At 43.1% G+C, this 25121-nt stretch overlaps 1 protein-coding gene across 7 annotated transcripts in view; it reads left to right on the forward strand.

Annotated features, from left to right (window-relative positions):
* The first annotated feature begins 4683 nt into the window (after positions 1–4683).
* Positions 4684–25121, forward strand: part of IGF2BP2 (insulin like growth factor 2 mRNA binding protein 2) — a 193717-nt gene continuing 173279 nt past the window's right edge. For 5 of the 7 annotated variants that reach the window (XM_066241060.1, XM_066241063.1, XM_066241061.1 and 2 more), the window contains exons 1-2: positions 4684–4950; positions 6491–6551. In XM_066241060.1, coding sequence (XP_066097157.1) covers positions 4773–4950; positions 6491–6551 — 239 coding nt within the window. In that variant the 5' untranslated portion in view covers positions 4684–4772. Of the gene's footprint in view, positions 4951–5895; positions 6019–6490; positions 6552–16839; positions 16945–25121 lie in introns of those variants that run through there. The other 2 variants (XM_066241066.1, XM_066241064.1) reach the window with 2 other exon arrangements.

Here is a 25121-nt window from a genome sequence, read left to right on the forward strand (position 1 = left end):
TTCTTTAGAGCAAACTCAGACAGGTCATTGCTTAACAACAAATACTGCCTAAGCCCTTATTGTATGCCAAGTTTGATACTGGCCAAAGGATAAAAGAGAAAATTTCTCCAGAAATTCAACATATAGTAGGGAAGAGAGAACTTTCTTCTCTCATACAATTTTTAAAAATTGATGTTTAATTCACATACTGTAAAATTCACCCATTTAAAATATACATTTCATTAGCTTTTAGTATATTCACAAAGTCATGCAACCACCACCATTAGACAAGGTATTTTTTTAATCTGTGTAATGAAGTGCTGTGTATACTCTGGGGTCAAATGAGAGTTCAGAGGCAGGAGTTTATCAGGGGAAGAAATGCATTCCAGGGAAAAGGAGCAGTAGGTGCAAGAGGCAGAGCTCTAAGACGGCCCAGCATTTGGAAAACATAAAAAGTGCAGGGGAGACTGAGTTTACGGTGAGAAAGTAGGTAGGGCTATTTTACAAACGAGAAATCTGGAGCTGAAAGAGATGAATTAACTAAACTAAGGTCAGACAATTCCTCTTTTGCCAGCTCAAGAAAAGGTGTCTAAAGGGGGTTACCCTTCCGATGAATCATTTCCAATGAGCAGGAAGGGGCTGACACAACCAAATACTGTTTTCCCCTCACCCATCCAGCAAATAGACTTCATTTTCCTTCCCACTCTTTAATGACCTTGACACACTGGACTCAGTGACCACCATCATTAGTTGAACAAAAACATTTTCACCGTGGTTTTGCAGATTTAAAAGCTTATGCTATCAGAAGGTGCTCTGTCCGTAGACGGAAATGTTTTTCTCACGTAAGTCAAAGATGAAGCCTTAATATTTCATTGACTCCTGGTAAGCTCAAATGTGTTTGCCAATCATGTCTGAAGCCCTCTGTATGAGCACACAAAAACTTTCCCAGGCCTCAGTTTTTCTACCTTCCCCAACTACTTACCACTATTCTGCTCAGAAGACTCACTGGCAAACCAGGAGGATCTGTGCTGCCTTTGAAACTCGTGAGGAAAATGTCCGTTAACACATGCTTTAAAAAGTAATATGCCCACTACAAAAATTTCTCCAAAATCTGACCTCAGTTAAATATGTATAAAATCTTGGCTCAGCCTGATCTGTGGTGGCGCAGTGGATAAAGCATAGACCTGGAAATGCTGAGGTCACCGGTTCGAAACCCTGGGCTTGCCTAGTCAAGGCACATATGGGAGTTGATGCTTCCAGCTCCTCCCCCATCTCTCTCTCTCTCTCTCCTCTCTAAAATGAATAAATAAAAACTAAAAAAAATAAATAAAAATTAAAAAAAAAAATCTTGGCTCATCAGGTTTAAATTTAGTCCAGCTCAGTCTCCACTGCATCTCTGGAGTAGAGGTGAGAGTTAGGGGAGCACAGGAGAAAACAGGTAAACAGTCAAGTTTTGCCAGGCAGGGAAAACGACCTCTGAATTTCTGGTTTTGCATCTGGAGGCTGTCCCCTTGCTGTCCTCTACCGTCCTCTCTATCCTCGGAGAAGAAATTGTGTGGATGCTACAAATCAGAGGTATGGTGGCAACGTGCCCACCAGCACCCTTACTGTTCAAAGCCTTCCGTAACACTGTTTACAATACAGACCATCACAGGGTCAAATACACATATGACAGCAAGAAGTAGTCATTTCTCAAAAAAATAGTTCAGTGACCTGATGAAACAGGGCAGAAGAGTGCACCAGAAGTCCTCTGCCAAGAACCCTTAGATACTTGCTGCCCACTAGAGAATCCATGCCGAAATGTTTGTGGTTTTGGGGTTGTTGTTTTTTTTTGTATTTTTCTGAAGCTGGAAACGGGGAGGCAGTCAGACAGACTCCCACATGCGCCGGACCAGGATCCACCCGGCACACCCACCAGGGGGCGATGCTCTGCCCATCTGGGGCCACGCTCTGTTGCAACCAGAGCCATTCTAGCACCTGAGGCAGAGGCCACAGAGCCATTCTCAGCACCCGGGCCAACTTTGCTCCAATGGAGCCTTGGCTGCGGGAGGGGAAGAGAGTGACAGAGAGGAAGGAGAGGGGGAGGGGTAGAGAAGCAGATGGGCGCTTCTCCTGTGTGCCCTGGCTGGGAATAGAACCGGGACTCCTGCACGCCAGGCCAACCGGCCAGGGCATGTTTGTGGTTTTGCAGTGGAACCAAGAAATTGACATATCTGAAAATATTCTACAACAAAAAACAGTTTTATTAACCATTCAGAGAAGAGTAAGACCAATTATCCCTGCCACTCTCTTGTTTGTCTTTCAGAACTCTGAATTACTAGAAATATAATGAGTACACATGTTGTCCTGTAACACAAAGGTGACCATAACAACTAGGGCATTTGTGTAAAAAATCTGATGATTGTGACCTTTCAGTCTGCTGCAATTTCTGCACACACAGTTTTTGATTGTGATTCTCTCCTAAATTTTAGTAGCAAAGCATCCATACCTAATTTAGCTATTAGTTTGGGGAATAATGGCCATTCCTAATTACAGATGCAGGAAAATCCAATTCCATTTTTAGAGACAGGAAATACGGAATATTTGAGACCAAAGGCAGAATTCAAGTAACTGCAAATATCAAGGTGAGAATGAATACATTGTTTTCTCATCTCTCATCCTTCTTTTTAAGGAGTTTCTTTCATTAAAAGCTCATGAGTTTCTGGGGGGAAGAAAAGAAACAAGCATTAAGTGTGTGTCCACCGTGTCTCAACACACTACTCAGTTATCCTTTATGTAGGTAGCCCTTACAACAACTCTGCCAAGGGTTAGGTTGTTTTATCATTTTTTAAAAATAGAGTAAGGGCCTTAGATCAGAGATGCTGGAACATTCCGGAATACTCAGCTGGGAGAATACATAGCCAGGAGGAAGATCTGAGTCCTAAGTGGATAGGCAGGTGCACCTGGCTGTAATTGTGAAAAAGACAAAAATCCAAGCTCCCAGAGTTGGTCTTTAAAGATCGGGGAACGTGTTTTGTTTTTTAAACTACCGTGCTCCTTCTACCACCTTCAACAACAGAAAAGCTTGGAAAAGGCAGTACTTCACAACCCAGCCAGGAGACTTGAGCCTGTTCCATTTCTACATTTGTGGCTTCTCCACGAAGAGACCTCTAATGCCCTCAAAAAACCTCTCCTGTCAAATCATCTCTCTTATGCCCTCTCCTCCCCCTAATAAGTCCAGATCTTGGAATCTTCTTTTGCCCCTTCACCTCTAAATCCTGGCAATTTTTTTCTTTCCTGCAATATTTCATTTCCTGGCTGGGACGAGGCTCTAACCAGCAGACTTCCAGCTGAGCCCCGGAATTCGCAACCGGTCTCAAATATGTCTGGCTCCTTCCCTAGCCCCTCGGCTCGGGCAACTCTCATCCCAACCCTGCCTCTTCCGTTGGTCACGCTGTTTCCTCCGCTTGCAAGAACCTCTTCCCTCTCCGAGCCCTTCCCAACGCTCGGGGAACTCCTACACAGCCGGAGCGCCCCCGCTTCCAGCCACCCTCCCCTCCCACCTCTGTGGCCCTGGGACTGACAGCCTCGGAGCAAGCGTCCGTCCACCCAGCCGCAGACCCTGCCCCCTCCCAGCTCTCCTCCCAAACCGCCACCTGGCTTCGCAGCGGCCGCTCCGCGAGAACTTCAGCGCTTCCCAGAATAGAGAACAGCTGCTAACGTCAGGCTGCCGCCCGCCGCGGGGTGCCCAGCGCACCGGGTGCGGGCAGAGGGGATGCAACTCCACTCTGGCCTTCCGTCTCCCAACACCGGCCGGGAAACTGAGGCATAGTGCCAGAGGAACTTCCGCGGGGTGTAGAGTACGTGAGGGCTCGACCAGTTCTGGGCCTCAAGTGTCTGGATTCCCGTCGGCGACCGCTCGACCACACGCGCCGCCAGGTCGCCCGGAGAGCTGGGCGGGGAGCGAGCCTCGCAGCAAGCGCTCCGCCCGGGAACTCGACCAACTCGCCGCGAGAAAGTTGTTGTCTTCCAGCCTGCCCTAGCCTCTCACCTCCGAGACACGCCTTCCCGCTGGCCCTGGCAGCGCGCTCGCACATCCGGTCCACCTTGCGCACACCCCTTTCCACACTCTCCCACAGCCCCTCTCCCTCCCACGCTTGCGGCTCCCAGCCGCTCCCCCGCGCCCCCTCGCGCACTCCCACACGCGTCCGGGGCGCGCCTTCCCCGCCCCGCCGCTTGCCGGGTCTCTGCGCCGAGCCCGCGGGGGTTCTGGCGCCCAACAGCCCCGGTGCCAGGCCGCGACTCTCTTCCCCCTGCTGGGAGCGGGGCAGGAGCCCCGGGAGGCGCGCGGAGCGCTCAGAGCGCTGGGGGCGCGAGGCGAGGGGCGCACAGCGCGGGGCGGGGAGAGGGCGCTCGCTCACTCACTCTCGGCTGCGCACACGCCGGTACAAACTCTCACACAGACACAAGCGGGGTACGCTGCCGCCGCCCGCCGCTGCTGCTCCTCCCGCCATCGCCTTGAGAGGGAGAGAGAGGGAGGCAGAGAGAGCGCTTTGTCCGCGCGCCGCCGCCCGGCCCGGGACTCTGCCCCGAGGAGGGAGCCGCGCTGAGTCCCCGCCTCCGCCTCTGCCCCCGGGCGGGCCGGGCGGCCGCGGTGGGGGGAGCCAGGCTGAGGGTGGGGGTGGGTGGCGGGCGGGCGGGCGGAGGGCGGGGAGGGGGGGCGGAGGAGGAGGAGGAGAGACCAGGGCAGCGGAGGAGGCGAGGAGCGCCGGGTACCGGGCCAGGGGAGCCGCGGGCTCTCGGGGAAGAGACGGATGATGAACAAGCTTTACATCGGGAACCTGAGCCCAGCCGTCACCGCCGACGACCTCCGGCAGCTCTTCGGGGACAGGAAGCTGCCCCTGGCTGGACAGGTCCTGCTCAAGTCTGGCTACGCCTTCGTGGACTACCCCGACCAGAACTGGGCCATCCGCGCCATCGAGACCCTCTCGGGTGAGCACTCGGCACTGTCCCTCTCCCCCCGCCTCGCCCAGCTCGGGCCGGGACGCGCCCGGAGGGAGGCCGAGCCCGGCGGGCGGCGCCCGGCGGGGGCTCCCGTGCCCGCACGCTTACTTCCACGCACCAGACCCTTAACTCTGACCGCCACTCCCCTCCCCCCACAGCTCCGAACTCATCCGCTGTCCTCCGAGCCGCAGCTCTGGGGCCACCCCTGTGCGGCCCCGAGGGTCCCCGAAGCTCGCTGGCTCTCTGGGGGCAACCTCGTGCCCCTGGCTCTCCGAGCCGCTCTCCAGAGTCCTCCCACCCCCATCCTTAGAGAGCCCCCGTCTCTCCTCTTCGCTGACCTTCCCGTCACCCCCTTTGTCAGGGACCCCCACAAATCTTGCATCGCCTTGCTTGATCGGACCTTATCCTTTCCCTAGCCTCGTGCCTAGGACCTCTCGCCCTCTGGCGTCCCCAGAGCCGCAGTCTCCTTTCGAGCCTCCTCCCCACCTATCCCCGCAGTCCCCCACTTTCGACACCCCCTCGGCCCCACCCTGATGACCCCCTTCAAGGTTTCGAGGCGCCCCTAACCCCAGCCCCTGACAACGGCATATCTCTCGCGGTCCTCTCCCGAACCTCAGTTCCCTCTCGCTCTTCTCTCAAGCGCTCCTATTTTTCTCTGAATTTTTTGTCCGATTTTATTGAGAAGAACTCGAGGCTGGGGGCTTTCCGCCGCCTGTCCCCCCGCCTCCCACTTGGCCAGAAGCACCATTTTACGAGGTGCCCTGTCTCAACTCGGTGGGGGCCCGGGCTGAGAACCGGGAAAGAGGAGACCGGGGGGCCCCGCGAGCGCGCCGGAGCCCAGACGGGAGACGGAGAGCGACACACACAACCGCGCGCGCGCGCGCACACTCAGCAACTCTCCCCCTCGCACACGCACCGCCTGGAGCCGCGCTCGCCCCCAGACCACGAGCCTGCGTCCCCCGAACCCCGAGCGGGCCGGGGCCCCTTCCCCACCGGCACGCGGAGTGGGGGCGGGGCGGCGGCGAGGCCAAGGTGACACCCAGAAGCCGTAGGGGGGTAGGTTCTTGCAGTAGCGGACCCTAGGGGGCTTCTGCGCGTCTTCTGGGGGCCACGGGGAGCAGAGAGCAGGGAGGGGAGCGCAGCGGAGATTTCGGGACCCGGGTTAGCGGAATGGAGAGGTGGGGGCCGAGAGAAGCCGGGCCGTGCCAGCTCTGCAGCTTGAGTTTCAAATGAGCTCATCCTTTCAAATTGGCGCCGCTCTTTATTAAATTTGTTTTTCCGGTAATGCCACCCACAGCTATACCTGGGGTCGGATCCGGGTTCACACCCTTCCCACTTTGTCCCGAGACACGGGGCGCCTATCTTTCTTCCCACTGGGAACCAAGTTTGCCCAGTTGGAGCCGGGTAGGAGACCCCTTGAGGGCACCCGAAGGCGGAGCCCGAGCGTGGAGTTCTGTGCGTGCCCCTCCTAGACCCCCGCAGGTTTCATACAAGGAAGGTTCTGAGTGCTTTAATTTCTGTTTTAAAGGTAAAGTGGAATTGCATGGGAAAATCATGGAAGTTGATTACTCAGTCTCTAAAAAGCTCAGGTAAATATATTTCGCTTAGTTATTTTGTGATTGGGCTTACGTATTAGTAAAAAAAATACACTTAGTTTTTTGAAAATGTGCTTCTGTAGTTTTGTAAAAAGGCTTTTGTCTGTTTTGTTAGTGAAGGTAACACAGTTTAGAAAGTTACATTTTTTACTTTCATTATATAAGGTGTTTACTGGTCTTGGAAAATATCTGGTACCTTACTGGGGGGTGGAGGGGTGTAGAACACCAGCTATGTTACATTCGCAGGGACTGTCTTGTTTATCAAAACTTGCCTCCCACCCCTACCCCCAACACAATGGCAACAAACACTTGTCAAGACTTCCTGTGAGATGTTAAAAGTAAATATTTACAGTGTTAACTAAATTGCTTAACTAAACTTAGCGATTAGTTTTCTTTTTTAGATATAATGTTGAATAATAAAATCATTCAAGGAAGGGGTCAGTGTTTTGCATAGCAGTCTAAAGAAATGGGTTGTTTGGATTGGATGGCAGTTAAAATCCAGACTTTTGTAGTCACTGAGACTGCTGAATACTGCTTCTGAGCGTTTTGTTGTTGTTGCTGTTGCTTTGGTATGTTTGAGGCTAAACAAATATCACTGGGAAATCTATAGTTATATTTAAGTGCACTGTTGTTAAATGAAGGAGTAAAAAGGTTTGTGGAGGTTGGAATTCTACTGTGATTTGTTTACATGAGAAATATCTGTCCATGAGGAGAGAAAGAAGGAAAACATCTTTGTTTTAAAGTTTATTGTGGACTTTAAATGTGGGCCTTTATTACTCATTCTAGATCCCCCCCCCCCTATGTGTTGTAACTTGGTTCAGATCCCATTCACATACATTTCTTCACCATTAGTCATTAAGTAGCTGCAATGGGAAGACTCTTAAGTGAACTCTTTGATTTACCACCTTTAAAATCTTTTGATAGTAGTGTAACCACTTACTTGATTTTTGCAAGTATTGAATAGATTTTAAAACCAACTATCCAAATGCTATAAATACTTAGATACTTTGTTAAAGAGGTTCTTCAAAATTGTGTGCACATTTACAGATGTTTTATCTTAAGTAAGCAACGGAATATCTTCTGTTTGCAAATGATTTGTGGCATATCAGAAACTACCTTTTTAAAAGGAGGTAAAGCTATGATTTGCAGTACTGTGTGTAATATTAAGCTGGTTCTTCTTTTTGGGAAGAAATGTAATGTGTAACTGATTAGTTTTTCAATTAAGTATTCTAAATTTGTATACTTTAATTTTATTTTGCTTCATAAATCCAAGTTTTAGCTTTCTGATATATTAAGTATTTGTTGTAACTTTAAATTATTAATCTTACAACACTTGAAAATTTGAACATATTAAAGTTTGAAAGAACTGTGCAAAAATATTTGATGGGCTATGATTCTACAAATGCCTAATTCTGTTGGCTGTATGACTGTTTGAAATTCTTTTTTGGGGGGTTACAATTAGTAAAAATCACTACTATTTTAACTTGGGTGAGTTGGTGTCTCATTTCATGTTGCAATATAAGTGAAATACTAGTTTATCTAAAGTTATTCCCATCTCCTTAAACCTCACAGACATACTACTTTTTTGTTCAAAAGGCAGTTGTTTGCTGTTAGCTGCAATGTAATTTAAACAATTTTTTGCTGTTTATGGGTTCAGAATTAAGAACATATCTCCAATTATTTGTATTAATTAAATAAAGAGCAACCCAGGACTTATACAGCCCTATTAATACACAATTTCTTTGAACATGTGGTGATATGAAATAGTTAGGAGGCAGATTAAAATGCACTATGATTCACTACAGTGAAGATGTCTGACATACCAAATGTATGCATAAGCTGTTGCTACAGGGTTACATCATTTCTGATTGGGTGGTTTTAATCTTTCCTTTTTCTTTTTTTTATTAGTTTAAAATGCAGAAATTAGTTACTTGTCCTGCAGGCTAAGGGAGAGAGAGCTAATGACTGGTGTTCTGTACTGAGCTCAGACTCCTGGGTTGAAGCAGATGTATGTTCTCATGTACTGGGCACTACCCCGTGGTGGCTCTCAAAAAGCAGGCTACTCTGACATTAGAAACCAAAGCTTTTATATTACATAGTAACTATTTTGCTGTTCTTTTTTTGCATTTCTATGAAAATTAACAAGTTTTAGGAGTAAATTTGTCAGCATTAAGTCAGTTCTATTTGTGGTTTTTTTTGTTAGTTGAAGTGAAAATGTGAAGAAAACAATTCATCTTCATTGCTTGCTTACTTCAGTAGTCATTCAACAACTGAGTGCTCCTTTTCTTTTGTTGTTCTGATTTCTTTGTGTTCTCAGGAATTAGTTTTAATATCTGCATTCCAAATAGACTTTTTAAAATTAATGATACTTTGGGAAGAAATGGTTTTATCCTAGATTATGAAATTATTGGCATGCCTTTTGCTTACCAATTGGATCTTTCGTTAAATATTTCTAACATCATTTTATATGTGCTATTATAGTAGACTAGATGTCATTATTTTCTCAGGTCACTCAAGATATGTTTTACTCTTACTAAATCCAAATTATTGTAATGTAATCCATGTACAAACCATCTATTTCTCTTTCTCAGTTGGTTTCAGGCTCTATTGAGTAACAATCTTTGGATCTTTTTTTCTCTATTCATATTTCTTGGTCCTATACATGAAACAAAGATTTAATGAGAGACAAACTGTTAAGGACTTTTATAAAGTTCTGTTGAAAGTTGTGGAAATTTCCTTGATAGAAATTTCGTTTTTGATGTCGATGAAAAATTAGTTTTTTTGTGTGTGTGAGAGACAGACACACACACAGTGCCTAAATTGTTTTGAGCTAAGACATACGCTAACCTGAATATGCTTTGTAACTAAAGTTGAATGATTCTGTAAGAAACAAAACTTTGAAAAATGCAATCTCTGCCTACTTCTAGGAAGTAACTAAGTGGTGCTAGACATGCTTTCACTGAGATGGTGTGAATACTATGAGGTAGTGTAGGAAAAAGCTATGAATTTGTCTTTCATGACTTAAAAATCAGTAATTGTGTTCTCTCCAATGCAAATGAATTTGGTCTCCTATAGGAATGTTAAAGAAAACAGTATCTCAATTGTATTTTGCTTGTATGTACTACATTGTGTATAATTGAATTAAATACCAAAAAGGAAAAAAAAAACCCAACCCACCCAACCTCAAGCCCTCCCTGCAACAGAGGCTTTTGCTGCACCAATTTTTCACTTTGTAGCAACAGAAAAGACTTTTAAGAGGTTAAACTCATATGGTAGCCTCCTATATCAAGAATTTGTTGAATTAGAAATTAATGCTGGGATTTAATTATATAGAATTCATGTGTATATATACCATATATTAAAGTAAAATTATGTGTCAGGTTACTTTTATTTGGCTTTGACTTGGGCATTTAGTTTCCCATTTTAAAAGAGACTAATAACTTTTTTTATGTGGTTCTAGTTAATGTCATAGAGAATTATACATTTTTGTGACCTTTAAGAGATAAGTATTAAAATTAAAATAGAAGCAACAGAGAAAAAATTCCTTGACAATTCAGATAATAACATAGGTTTAAATTTTACTTTATGTTTTTAAATGACTGGTCACTTGATGTTTTTACATGATTTAGTTACATGTTAAAAACCATTTAAACTTATAGATCAAAATAGATTTTTACTGCTTTATTTTTCAGTTTTCCAAATTTATAAAAGTATTAATTGGCTAAACACCTAAACATAAATTTTAAAAGATTGGTGGTATATAATACCTAATAAATTTTGTTTTAAAAAATAATACATTTTTTTTGTAATCATACCTGAGTTTAAAATGACCAGGAAAGGTCTCAGTGTTGTTTACTGTTATCCTGAGATTACTATTTATATAGAAAAGGTGAAAGAAAATTAGTAATATTTGTACAACACCTTTAATACATAATAATCTAAAGTATAATATATTTTTCAAGAAGAAAAAAATTTTAAAGGACAAAATTTATAACTGCATATTAAAATTAACATTTTACTATAGTTTTTGAGTAAATGTTTTTATTTTGTAGCAGTTGCTCTGATTTTTAAACTGGAGGATGTAAATAATATTGAAATGTGCATAAAATTAAAGTAATGGGCATATTTATTAAAAGTCAAAACTAAGAAAGTCAATTTTCTACAGGAACTATATACATATTTGATACTTTTCAACTTCATAAATATTTGCTGTCGACTGCTGAATCACTCTTCCAACTCTGCTAATGAAATCCTCAAAAGTAGATGAGCAATTAGTCAGAGTTGTTAGAGGATATTATTCAAGCTAAGTGTGTCATCTCTGATTCAGTGGGGTGTGTGCACATGGGTGTGTGTGTGTGTGTGTGTGTGTGTGTGTTTTGTAGGGGACAGATGGTATCAAGAGGGAAGAGGAGGAAAGCTTTAATTGAGCAACACTAGCTCTGGATTTTAGTCCTGAAAAGGCAAATGAAAATCAGTAGGTGTTTGAACCTTGTGGCAAAGAGAATCAAATCTAATGACATTTGCCTTGACTGATGCATACATAGCTCTTGTAGGAGGTTAACACAGTGGAAACCAGGGTACTGGCGCCCTGGCTTCTTCAGTGAGCATGTAACTGGAAGGACCATCCAATGCAAATTTGACTCTTTTCCTTTTTGCTTGAACGTCCCTTCTCATTAATAGAGTCAGTCAAGTGAATCTGTGAAGACTTTGATGATTTGTAAACCATTTTTTTGTTGTTGTTTGGTATTTTTGTGAAGCTGGAAACGGGGAGAGACAGTCAGACAGACTCCCGCATGCGCCCGACCGGGATCCACCCGGCACGCCCACCAGGGGCGGTGCTCTGCCCACTAGGGGGTGATGCTCTGCCCCTCCGGGGCTCGCCATGTTGCGACCAGAGCCACTCTAGCGCCTGGGGCAGAGGCTAAGGAGCCATCAACAGCGCCCAGGCCATCTTTGCTCCAATGGAGCCTTGGCTGCGGGAGGGGAAGAGAGAGACAGAGAGGAAGGAGGGGGGGGGGTGGAGAAGCAAATGGGCGCTTCTCCTATGTGCCCTGGCCGGGAATCGAACCCGTGACTTCTGCACGCCAGGCCGACGCTCTACCGCTGAGCCAACCGGCCAGGGCCTAAACCATTTTTTAAGTGTTAGAAAATTTAGAAGATCTGAATATACATTTTCATTTATAAATTCTATATTAGATAAGGCAATAACATTATTTTGCAACACAAAAGTACTCTGAGAAAATTTCATTAGAAGAAGTGTAGTATTAAACTAGTTTCTTTGGGAATGTTTAAAAGTTAAGTATAGATTTCAAAAGTTTATTTAAAAAATCTATTTATATACCACCAAAGTATCTTCAATATTCTTTTCGGTGTTAAAGGGAAAAATGGTGGTGGAACTTGGCTAAACCAGTTTTTAAACCGATTTTTTTAAAAAGTCTTAGTCAAAAGCATAATCTCTTAAAAGTTATGATTAACTTCTTAATTTGAAGGATGAGACAGTTCTGTTTACTAAAACATACCCAAATAATTTATTAGTCAAGGTTTAATCCTTTTTACACTTAAATTCAAGTTCAAATTAGTTTGGGTAGTCATTCAAAACACTATTATTGTAGGAAACAAAAGCAAATAAACCAGAAACAGCTACTACTTAACAGTCTTTCCTTCTGTTATCACTGTTAAAATTTTTTTTTTTAATCTTTTACTTTATAATTTGACTTCATGCTTACAGACTTATAATTTTCATTTGGTGGCATAGATGGTATGGTTCTATTTTGGGCAGCAAAATTGCAGAGTGCTCGAAGCATTATTTTTAAGGTTTTACTTTTCCTATTTTGATGATGGACTTTAGTCTGGTCTTTCCATAAAATAGTGAAGAAAATTATTTTCCTTTGCAGAACAGTTCAGATTCTGTTGCTTTGGCTCCCAGATAGGAAGGGGACTATAGTAACTCTTTAGTTTGGTAGAGTTTGATGGCATATTGAGGTACAGAGCAAGTAGACAAGAAAAAATGAATGCTTTTGTGTTAATAGCAGACAGTGAAGTCCAAAAGCTCAGCAGATGTCCCTCATTTAATAGATATATGTCTCCTCCCCAGGCCTCTGGTTCTCACTAAATAATACACTTGCAGTTTTGAGATACTTTTGTTTGTTTATTCCTGGATTTCCTGGTTATTTATCTATTTTACACTTTATTTTTTAAAAATATGAACATTTAAGTTGGAATTTTTTCATTGGTGTTTACTGTCAAGATCATTTCATAAAAGTATTTTAATGAATGCAATAAATAGAAATTAAGAATTCTGGTGTGTGTTTTAGACTTTCTGATACATACTGATATTGTAAGAAGTGCCGTCCCTACTGACCAGGTAAATCTGCATGGACCATTGCAATCAGAGTGGTATTTTCAGTTTTTCTTACTATATAAATAATGTGATTAAACATGTGAAAATTTACCTTAGGATTTTTTATTTTTGTTTTCAATGTGATCAGAAAGGCTGTGTCGCCTGACCTGTGGTGGCGCAGTGGATAAAGCGTCGACCTGGGAATGCTGAGGTCACTGGTTCGAAACCCTGGGCTTGCCTGGTCAAGGCACATATGGGAGTTGATGCTTCTAGCTCCTCCCCCCTTCTCTCTGTCTCTCCTCTCTCTCTCTCTCTCTCTCTGTCTCTCCCTCTTCTCTCTAAAATGAATAAATAAATAAATAATTTACTTGTTCCTTATTTAAAAAAAAAAAAGAAAGCCTGTGTCATGATTCCATATATTGATGGATAACTAGTAGCATTATCTCAGAGAGAAAGATGTATTTTTACCTACTGGCTGCATCTTTCATTTATATCAGTGGTCCCCAACCTTTTTTGGGCCACGGACCGGTTTAATGTCAGAAAATATTTTCACAGACCAGCCTTTAGGGTGGGACAGATAAATGTATCATGTGACCGAGACAAGCGTCAAGAGTGAGTCTTAGACAGATGTAACAGAGGGAATCTGATCATTTTTAAAAAAATAAAACATTGTTCAGACTTAAATATAAATAAAACGGAAATAATGTAAGTTATTTATTCTTTCTCTGCGGACCGGTATCGGTCCGCGGCCTGGGGTTTGGGGACCACTGATTTATATAGTACTAATGATGTCACAATCTCTTTCACACATTATTTCATTTACTTCAAATATGTGAAGAGAATTGGACAGTTAATATTATCCCCTTTTTTCAGATGAGGAAACTCAATCTCAGAGAAATTTAATAATTTGCCTAAGACCGCACGGCCATTAAATAGTAGAGCTAGAGAGCTAGGGCTAGAACTCAGGTCTTCTGAGTTTTAGTTCAGCGGCTTCATTTGCATTTACTTATTTTAAATTTAAGAAGTCACCTGAAAGTGTTCCAACTCAAGAGTGATGGAAATATATGGAAATATGATAGTGAGACCCTTTGCAGCAATCTTCTTACATCAGTCTGTATAATCTGTAGCTTTTTATAAAAAAAAATTTAAAACTTACCGGCAGCATCACCATGCTTGCCCTTAAGTAGGTTAGATTTTGTGTTTACATTGCTTTTTTCAGGGTTACAGTCCTTGTGTTGCGAACTAGGACATTTCCAAGAAAGATGCTTCTTTCCACACCTGAGCTGCACGGACGACAGGTTGTCCTGGTAAAGGAAGGGGCATATGGCAAATGGAAGTCTAGGGTGGGGTCTTCACGGGTTCCAGCCAACCCGTCGCTGGAGGGCAGCCGTGTGTTCTGGTTTAACTGTTTCCTGGTGGCTACCAGGCCTCTCCCCGGATTTGGTGTCTTTGTGCTTCACTCTCACAGAATGTAGCCTTTGGCCTCTTCGAGGGGATGGAATGAGTATTAGTAAGCTAGCATCCATAAAGTTCTTCATTAATGTTATAATCACTCAAAAGCATAGAAAATCACCAAGCATGTGAAGTACAGTGCCTTTCCCCTTCCTTGTAACCTTTTTCTGCATTTATCTTGTTTCCTTTTTTTGTGTATACTCATATTTATGGTAGTGGTGGGTAGAGGAAGGAAGGAATTATTAAGAAAAAAAAAATAGGTGCAAGAAGGTTATTTCCAGCTCTCCAGGCATTTCATTTAAGTCTGTACAGGTCAGAGTGGAATATTACATGTTTTGTGGAATTCTGAGTCAAACTGGGGAAAAGAAAGAGAGGTTGATGGTTGATGTGCTGGGCACTGAACTAGGCCGTCTACGTATTTTGTCCTCACAACAGCCTGGCAAGATCTGTATTTCATCCGTTTTACAGATAAGACTGTAAAGCTTCAAACTCCAAAGTCACCCCTTCACCCAACCAAACCTGCTTTGGAAAAGCAGTGTCTGCATTACTCTTGCTGTCCCTCTAATTTGAATACAGTAACAGCACCTTAGCAATAAAGGAGGAAGTTTGCTAATGTGTACATAGAATATAGAGTAACTTTGTATATGTTTCTTGACTAAAACTCAGAGGTAAAACTTACATGTATACTACAGATATACAGAGGAAGATAAGGCATTGAAGTTTAGTATATTTTTAATATAGTACAATGGAAAGACAACTAAAAGTCTTAATTGTAATTTGAAGAAGCGTTCTTGAAGTAGTCCTATAGTAGAAGCATTGGTAGTTATATAAAGATAAAAAGATGCGTTTTAAAAGTCATTGTGGCTGAAAGTTAAGTGTGAAAGACATATTATGTATGTAACGTGGGGAGGAGGGTCTGTATTTGTGCTTTTGGCCCAGATATTTTTTTTAAAGCCTGAAAGAAGAAAGAAAACTCAAGCTTTTTTGTTTAGGACCTAGAATATTACATAAAGTTTGGCACACTTTCATTTTTATATGTATTTTAAAAATATCTGGGGTTTGGAGAAGGAAAACAAAGGATTCTTGCAAATTACTTTTTCTTGTTTGCAGATTATTTTGTATAAATGATTTATCTCATTAACATTAGAAAATTTAAAATCTTTTTGATACATGACAGTCAGTGTTAGCACAGAAAGTAGAAAGATTTGTATATGCTTTTTGCCATTGTACTTAAACATATAATGCATCTGTAACTTTTTTTGTTAGTAAATAGGACTTAAGATACAATGGCATTACCAATGACAGGAGATAATGGACGTTTTGCTTCTAGGTATTGATAAGAATAGTTTTTTGAAATTTATTAGGAGGTTATAAATAATGGCTTTTCTAAGTTAGGAACCTCAAGTTGAGCTTGCAATATTATCAGAAAAGACATCCTAATTACTATGTTTTATCTTCTCTTCACTCTTTTGAAAAAACTAAGCAAAAGGTATGGTGCTTCTATGGCTAGGTTAACCTCAAACCAGTTCATGAGATAGAGGATGATTTGAAAAGCTTATCTGAGGATAGGCAGGCTCTTTAGTGTATCAAGGAGACCTTTTACTTCAGTCCCTCCTGATCTTTGTGATTTTAACAATGCATATTTGAAAAACAGATGTTTTTCTTGATCATTGTATAGGTAAGGTTTTGGAGTAAAATGTTTATGCATCTTTATTTGAATCAGAGGTAGATGATAAAACAGTTTTTAACACTGAAAAAATGCAGGTTAGCTTCTTCAGTTATTAAGAAAGAGAAAGAAAGAAAGGAGGAAGGGAAGGACAAGAGGAGGGAGAGAGGGAAGGGAGTGGGCCACGGAGGGAGGCAGGGAGGGAGGTGAGAAGGCAGGCAGCCATGGAGCATAGGTATCAGCTGAACCAGGCCAGGTAGTTCTGGCGTTCTCTCTCACTGTAATTCCAGAGCACGTGAGAGACTGGTCCTCGCTGATGGTGTGTAGAAGACAGTGTGATTCCAGTGGTGGCAGCAGGCCTGGGAGTCTCGCACAAGTTGTTCTTTTCTTGATGTTTAAAAACTCTAGAGTGTGTGGCTGGCCTGCCCCACAGAAGGTTTTGCATTTCTTTCTATGAGGCCCCACACCGGCCCCTTCCCCTCTCCGTCATTCTCCTTCCCCTTTGGATTTGGATGGTGGGGCCCGGCTGGAAGGTGCCTGGTGTGCAGGCCTGCCTCTACCCCATGCCCCCTCGCGGGCTGAGTTTGGGGAAGCCAGAGGCTTGTGTGTGCTTGCTCAGTGTGTTGGAATGTATGGGTTCTGTGGAGTACACTTCCTTGGCATGTGATGCAGACGTGGGCTCCTCAATGGTTGTGGGGTCAAACATCGTCGTCGTAGGCTTTTGGGAGTGGTTGCTGAACGGTTTTTTCCTTCCTGCAGTGCAATTTGTATTTATTCTTTGTGAAGAAAAAAACAAATCTTTTTTTTTTTTTTTATCATTCAAGGATAGAAAAAGTTGTGGATGCATAAATAATCTGGCCTCCTTCTCCTGGATCCAGCTATATACTCTTTCCCTTTTCTCTTCAAATCATGGACACTGGATTTGTAAAGTAAGCTTTTAAAAACTCCCTGTATTTTGTTGCAGTTAAAGATGATGAAATCAAGGAACTTTAGAAACCAAGCTTTAGGCTCAGATATTTAAAACTGTAGGACTTAGTCTTTTTTCCTTGTGAGGAATAGATATTAAACTAGTAGAATAATATTCTTTAATTTTTTCATTGATATTTTAAAAATATTTCTGTTTTATTCCGTTTCTTTTTTACAAAAGATTTGAGATGACAAAGATTCTGGTGGCTCAGTTAGTTGAAATGACAACAGGGGTTTAGGTTTACAAAGTAGATGAGTTTAAAATGGACTTTACATTAAGGGTAATTAAAGACTGGGAACAGGTGGTTGGTTCTAATATCATATAATTCTTTATACATCTTAAGAGGCTTGCCAGGGAATAGTGAGCTCTATGGATGATTGATTTTTGTATTAATGGTTTGTATTAATGGTGTCCTCATCAACAGTGATTTCAAAAACAATTCTTTTGATACTGAAAATGATTCATGGCTTTAGTGCATATATAACAGTTATGGTGAAAGTTCTATCTTTTATTCCCCATGGCAGTGCTTTTAACACTGTATTTCACGAAGCCTTAGGGTTCTGAGGAGATGCCAAATTTATGGGGAGAGAGAGTGGTCGTATGTCCACAGGGGATCCCGGCTGCTTCCACACCTTTCAATCCAGAGGCAGCTGATCCATTGCTGTTTTATGTTGGAGTTTGGTTTAGAATTTCTTTTATTTTTATTATTTTTTTTTGCGACAGAGAGAAGGACAGATAGGGACAGACAGGAAGGGAGAAAGATGAGAAGCATCAGTTTTTTGTTGTAGCATCTTAGTTGTTTATTGATTGCTTTCTTATATGTACCTTCACAGGGGGCGGGGGAGGCTACAGCAGACCGAGTGACTCCTTGCTCAAGCCAGCGACCTTGGGTCTAAGCTGGTGAGCTGTGCTCAAACCAGATGAGCCCTGTGCCCAAGCCAGCGACCTTGGAGTTTCGAACCTGAGTCCTTGCATCCCAGTCTGGTACTCTTATCTACTGTGCCACCGCCTGGTTAGGCTGGTTTAGAATTTGGGGTTTGCTGCTTTAAAAAACCAGTTTGAAAGCATCACTCCTATAGTATATAATTGTAGGTCTTGAGTCTATTCCTTGATCAGGCATTTTCGCAGATCCAAAGCTTGTTCTTGAAGAAAGTTTAGACTCTGTCTCTTAACTTTTGAATCTGTTTCCTTTGGAATGGTTTGCTATCTCCTGTCACTTTAACTTTCATAACAAATGTTTGCTTTGCCAACTGCATGCTAGACTACTACACCTATGAATTTTTCTACAGTCAGCAGCACAGAATGTTTGCCCCTTAGGAACTTTCCAGGGACCTACCTCCTTGGCCAGTGATTGTATTCCAGCCCTTAGCAGAGCCATTAGAGTCAACAGACTTTGAAGAGTGATGGATCTGGTGACATGGGACCTATGTTGGGGTTTCACAGGGATGATCTTCAAAATGTTTTCAACTGGTTATTATGGATGCCCAGCATATCAGAAGGGACATGAGCCTTTATACTCTAACATATGTCTTTCATGTCAGTCCCGCATGCATGATTCTTGTTCAAGAACAGGTATTACCTCCAAAAATATATATTATTCTCTCAGTGATTTCTTAACCTATGGCCAAGGACTCTTGGGGTGAGTCCTTAAAGTCCTCGGACTTTCACTTCTGTGTTGTTTAAAGAGACTGATGCCTGGAGAGAGGCCCTCCCCTCTTAAACCTGCTCCCTCCTCCTGTGCACTCCATCACTCTAGCTTCCTGCAGATGGTCTTCAAAGACTGATTGTTTTATAATTGTTGACCCAAGGTTTTTTTGTTTTGTTTTGTTTTTGTATCTTTCTGAGGTTGGAAATGGGGAGGCAGTCAGACAGACTCCCGCATGCGCCCGACCGGGATCCACCCGGCATGCTCACCAGGGGGTGATGCTCTGCCCATCTTGGGGCGTCGCTCTGCCACAATCAGCCATTCTAGCACCTGAGGCAGAGGCCATAGAGCCATCCTCAGCACCCGGGCCAACTTTGCCCCAATGGAGCCTTGGCTGCGGGAGGGGAAGAGAGAGACAGAGAGGAAGGAGAGGGGGAGGGGTGGAGAAGCAGATGGGCACTTCTCCTGTGTGCCCTGGCCGAGAAACGAACCCGAGACTCCCACACGCCAGGCCGACGCTCTACCACTGAGCCAACCGGCCAGGGCTGTTGACCCAAATTTTATAGTAAGACTGTTACAAGAGATCACCATGTATTTATGGGGGTCCACACTCAGGTGTCTGCAGATGACAAAGGTGGCCGCAAGGGGATTCTCTGGAGTCTAGGAGAGGGTAGCCGTTAGCTCCGGCCAACTGTTGCCTGGTGAAATGCAGGGTCAGTGTTCCCAAATCTGATTTTTCAAGAGAAGCCAAAACTCAAGAGTTAAATATTAGCAACAATACAGAAAAATTTAGAGAAACTATGAGGGGCAAAGGAGAGAGCATCTGGCCTGTGGGTCACCCGCTTGCCGTCTCTACCACAGGAGGCTGCTGCTTCGAACAAGCACTGCTGAGGACACTCTGCATTAGCTTCATCTCTTATGCTCAAGGCTTGCCTGTGAGTGAGAGGGAAAAGTCCTCTTGATAAACTGGATAAACTAGCATGTCTCTTAGCTAACGATGATAGCTGTTTGGACGCTCAAAATTAAAATTAGGTCTCAGTTGCAACAACCATCCTTAGTCTAGTTTTCTGGAATAATAATTTTCTCCATTACAAAGGGCTCTGTAGTTTTATCTTTATGTAATAATGATCTTACCGTGTTTTGGGAATATTAAGCCATCTAAACTCCTTTTGTAAATACAGAATGTACATGTGCTGAATATGTGACAGTCTTACAAGTTTATGTGTCTAGTATTTCATAATACATGCTCATGAGAAAAAAATAAGCCTCTATTTTCATATAAGTGGAGGAGCCTGTTTCCTCATCAGTCTAAATACACTGTTTCCAATTAAACACTGGGCCAACTATCGATGTTTTATACAATTTCCTAAGAAAATGTGATGCTTTTATGCCCAGCAAACATTTTTAAAAATAAGAACTTGGGTAAATCAACCTCTGAGATAAAGTAGGTAATTTTAAAAACATAAGGCCCTGGCCGGTTGGCTTAGTGGTAGAGCGTCGGCCTGGCATGCAGAAGTCCTGGGTTCGATTCCCCGCCAGGGCACACAGGAGAAGTGCCCATCTGCTTCTCTACCCCTCCCCCTCTCCTTCCTCTCTGTCTCTCTCTTCCCCTCCCGCAGCCAAGGCTCCATTGGAGCAAAGATGGCCCGGGCGCTGAGGATGGCTCCTTGGCCTCTGCCTCAGGCGCTAGAGCAGCTCTGGTCACAACAGAGCGACGCCCCGGAGGGGCAGAGCATCGCCCCCTGGTGGGCAGAGCATCGCCCCTGGTGGGCGTGCCGGGTGGATCCCGGTCAGGCGCATGAGGGAGTCTGTCTGACTGTCTCTTCCCGTTTCCAGCTTCAGAAAAAACAAACAAACAAAAAAAAGAGTGTACTTGGTGGGAAAATTCAGTGGTGAAAAACTGCTTTTAAAATATGTTTGAGAAGTGTTTTGGTTACTGTTGTACTTTCTTGTATTTGAGTTAAGGAAATTTAAGGCCATATGGATTTCACTTCTTGGCCTTGGGTTCAGTAAATGCTCACTAAGGCCAAAAGAAAAGTGCCAGTTGCCTATGAGATCTTAAAAAAAAAAAAACACAAAGAAACCACAAACTACTCTGACAGTTGGAATTAGCATTTTTAAAATGTATCTCTTTGTTCTATAACTTATGTGCAGAATGAAGTAGCACATTAGTAATAACTTATAAACACATGTCTGCAGAACATCAGTTCCCAAGTCATCTAAGGCAGTGGTCCCCAACCATTTTTGGGCCACGGACCAGTTTAATGCAGAAAATATTTTCACGGACTGGCCTTTAGGGTGGGACGGATAAATGTATCACGTGACTGAGACAAGCGTCAAGAGTGAGTCTTAGATGGATGTAACAGAGGGAATCTGGTCATTTAAAAAAAATAAAACATCATTCAGACTTAAATATAAATAAAACAGAAATAATTTAAGTTATTTATTCTTTCTCTGTGGACTGGTACCAAGTGGCCCACGGACCGGTACTGGTCCGTGGCTCGGGGGTTGGGGCCCACTGATCTAAGGCACAACAGAGTGTAGGAATTCAGGTTCTCATTGGGCTCCTGTTGTTTCTGATGTGTCTAAAACGGTAATCAGTTCCACAAAAATAGTCAAGTAATTTTTGGAATTCAACACTTTGAAGCTGCTTATTAATATTTTTGGATGAATTAAAATTAAAGCCATATCCCTGGCCAGGTGGGTCAGTGTGGATAGAGCGTCATCCTGGCAGGCCAAAGTCACAAGTTGGATTCCCAGTCAGGGGCCATATGAGAAGCAACTAACGAGTGCACAACTAAGTGGAACAACTAAGTGGAATAAGGAATTGATGCTTCTCTTTCTCTGTCTCTCTCTCCCCCTCTCAAATTAATAGAAAAAAATTTAAATATTAAAAAATAAAATTAAAGCCATAATAAGATATCAATAATTTACTTCTATTTCCTTCTCTCTTTTTTTCTTCTTTATGTTAAAATGGGGAGGGGTGGAGGAAATACTAATTCAAAGATTTTACTCTTTTGTGAATGGGTTTTTCCAGACTTTTGACTAAATCTTTGGCCTAAATGAAATAAAACCTTCATAGGTGTGTTACGGATGAAGGCTCTATAAAACATGAGGTGAGCTGCAAAGAGCCGCTGCACAGGGCTGAAAAACAAGTTTGGAAGGCAAAATTCACATTTGGTGGAACCAGAATAGATTTTGTAAGTCAGTCTTTAAAAAAAAAAAAGATAAGTGTAGGTTAATCTTAGTAGTATTAGCTTCACTATGATTGCATGAAAATACAGTTTTCCCTGTAGGTATTTCTCTCTGTAACCCAAATCACATTAAAAATCTGGGAATCACAGTAGAAAAACCAACTTGAAAAAGAACAAAACAGCTATTTTTTAAATTTTTATTTATTCATTTTTAGAGAGAAAGGAGAGAGCGAGACAGAGCGAGAGAGAAAGGGGGGAGGAGCAGGAAGCATCAACTCACATATGTGCCTTGACCAAGCAAGCCCAGGGCTTCGAACCGGCGACCTCAGCATTCCAGGTCGACGCTTTATCCACTGCACCACCACAGGTCAGGCCTATAAAAATAGCTATTTTCTTATTGCAAGATAATAAAGTGGATACAAGAATCAAACTCAAGGTGTGTTTTTACGGAGTAAGTTAAATAGCACTTTAAGCAGACCGCATTAGAAATTATTAAAAAGAAAAAACAAGGCAAGTATAAAAATGACAGGATTCACCAATGGATAAGATAATTTATAACCAAGGAAGTGTGATTGATCTTAATGTTATTTGCTGTCAAGTGCTTTGTATTAGTAGTCTATTGCTGCATATAGATTACCCCTAAACTTAGCCATTTAAAACAACAGATATTTATTATCTCACATATTTCTTGAGTGTTAGGAATGTGGCAACAGTTTAGCTGGGTTATCCTAGCTCAGCATCTTTGATGAGATTGCAGTCAAGTTGGCAGCTGTGAGTGCAGTCATCTGAAGGCTCAAGGAGGGCTTAGAAGATCTACCAGGCTCGGCCCTGGCCGGTTGGCTCAGTGGTAGAGCGTCGGCCTGGCGTGCAGAAGTCCCGGGTTCGATTCCCAGCCAGGGCACACAGGAGAAGCGCCCATCTGCTTCTCCACCCCTCCCCCTCTCCTTCCTGTCTGTCTCTCTCTTCCCCTCCCGCAGCCGAGGTTCCATTGGAACAAAGATGGCCCGGGCACTGGGGATGGCTCCTTGGCCTCTGCCCCAGGCGCTAGAGTGGCTCTGGTCGCGGCAGAGCGACGCCCCGGAGGGGCAGAGCATCGCCCCCTGGTGGGCAGAGCGTCGCCCCTGGTGGGCGTGCCGGGTGGATCCCGGTCGGGCACATGCGGGAGTCTGTCTGACTGTCTCTCCCCGTTTCCAGCTTCAGAAAAATACAAAAAAAATAAAAATAAAAAAGATCTACCAGGCTCACTCATATATGGTTGTTAGCAGGCCTCAATTTCTCTCTTACTGCCTGACAAGGTGGTGGTGCAGTGTCTGGAGTGTTTGCTTGGGATGCTGAGGACCCAGGTTAGAAACCCCGGGATCACCGCCCTGAGCACAGGCGCTCACCATCTTGAGCACAGGGTCGCTGGCTTGAGCGTAGGATCATAGACATGACTCCATGGTCGCTGGCTTGAGCCCAAGGTCACTGGCTTGAGCAAGGTATCACTGGCTCCGCTGGAGCCCATTGGTCAAGGCACATATGAGAAAGCAATCAATGAACAGCTAAGGTGCCGCCGCGAAGAATTGATGCTTCTCATCTCTTTCCTTTCTTGTCTATCTCTCTGTCTCTCTGTGTCTCTCACTTAAAAAAAAGTTCTCTCATACTATTGGCTGGAGGTCTCAGTTCCTCACACATGAGCTTCTCCCATAGGTCTGCTCACATGACAGCGGGCATCCCTGAGTGAGTAATCCCAGTAAGTGTGGCACCACACTGCCTTTTACCACCTAGTCATTGAGTTGCACATCATCAATTCTGCTGTATTTTGTTCTGTAAACATGAGACATTCCGTATGAAAGACTTAGTCAAAAGGTGAGTGCCAGGATTCCTGATCTGTGGTGTCGCAGTAGGTAAACCGTTGCTGGACCTGCCTGGTCAAGGCACAGATGGGAGTTGATGCTTCCTGCTCCTCCCCCACCACCTTTTCTCTGTCTTTCTAAAATCAATAAATAAAGTCTTTATAATACAAGGAGAATGGGGATCATTGGGAGCCATCTAGGGTTTAATTAAGTCAATTAGGAAAAGTCAGCAAATCAAAGAGACTTGGTTGATTTGGGCTTATGTTGAAAAGAATAATCCCTGTGTATTAATATTCATTATTAGCTCTTTTGGAGTAAAACTGGAATTCCTTATAAAACAATGATAACAATTATGGTGTACTGACTCCTTTTCTTTTTTTTTTAAATTTACTTATTTATTTATTTTTTTACAGAGACAGATAGTGAGTCAAAGAGAGGGATAGACAGGGACAGACAGACAGGAATGGAGAGAGATGAGAAGCATCAATCATTAGTTTTTCATTACACGTTTGCAACACCTTAGTTGTTCATTGATTGCTTTCTCTTATGTGCCTTGACCGTGGGCCTTCATCCGACCGAGTAACCCCTTGCTGGAGCCAGCAACCTTGGGTTCAAGCTGGTGGGCTCTTGCTCAAACCAGATGAGCCTGCGCTCAAGCTGGCGACCTCGGGGTTTTGAACCTGGGTCCTCTGCATCCCAGTCCGACGCTCTATCCACTGCGCCACCACCTGGTCAGGCCTGACTCCTTTTCTAATTCTTATTTAAATTTCACATACCTAGTAGGATGAGGAAGGCAGATACTAGTATCTTCATTTCTTGATTAGGAGCTGAGGCTCAAATTATTTGAAGTTCTTAGGGTCACATAGTTGTCATTTAACCTGAGTTTTTCTTTTTCTTTTTCACCTCATTCTGTTTTCTTCCCCCTCAAGAATGATTTCAATTACTTACCCTTTTGTAAAACAGTTAAAATTTTACCCTTCAGCATTATCTAAAAGAACAGTTTTTTAATATGCCTAATTAAAAACTTTAGAAGATTGTTCTTGTATCAATAACGATGTCTGTCACTTTTCTGCCAGCAGCAAGAGTCCTTTTTGTTATTTTTGTAACTGGGTGAGGTCTGATTCCTCCAGAATTATGCCATGCTGTGGTTAGCCATGGTCTACACGAGGAGAATATATTTACTTTTCTTTAAAATCACTGGTTTTCTAAGAAAATTGCTATTTACCATAGTAAATCTTTCTCAGGCAAAATGCAGTGGACAGTGCTATCAGACAAGGTTAATTTTTCCCCTATTAAAAATGTAAAAACATTAGGCCCCCAGACCTTTGGTACCAACCTTTATTATACATTTATTTATTGAATATTTTTTGTAGCATTTTATATTGCTTCTGATGTTAGGCATATCCATGTTGATGTTGAAAGGTTCATTTTGTATGACCATTTTGCCAAACTCATGCAAACCTAT

Source organism: Saccopteryx bilineata, chromosome 8, assembly GCF_036850765.1.
Source record: "Saccopteryx bilineata isolate mSacBil1 chromosome 8, mSacBil1_pri_phased_curated, whole genome shotgun sequence".
Lineage (NCBI taxonomy): Eukaryota > Metazoa > Chordata > Mammalia > Chiroptera > Emballonuridae > Saccopteryx > Saccopteryx bilineata.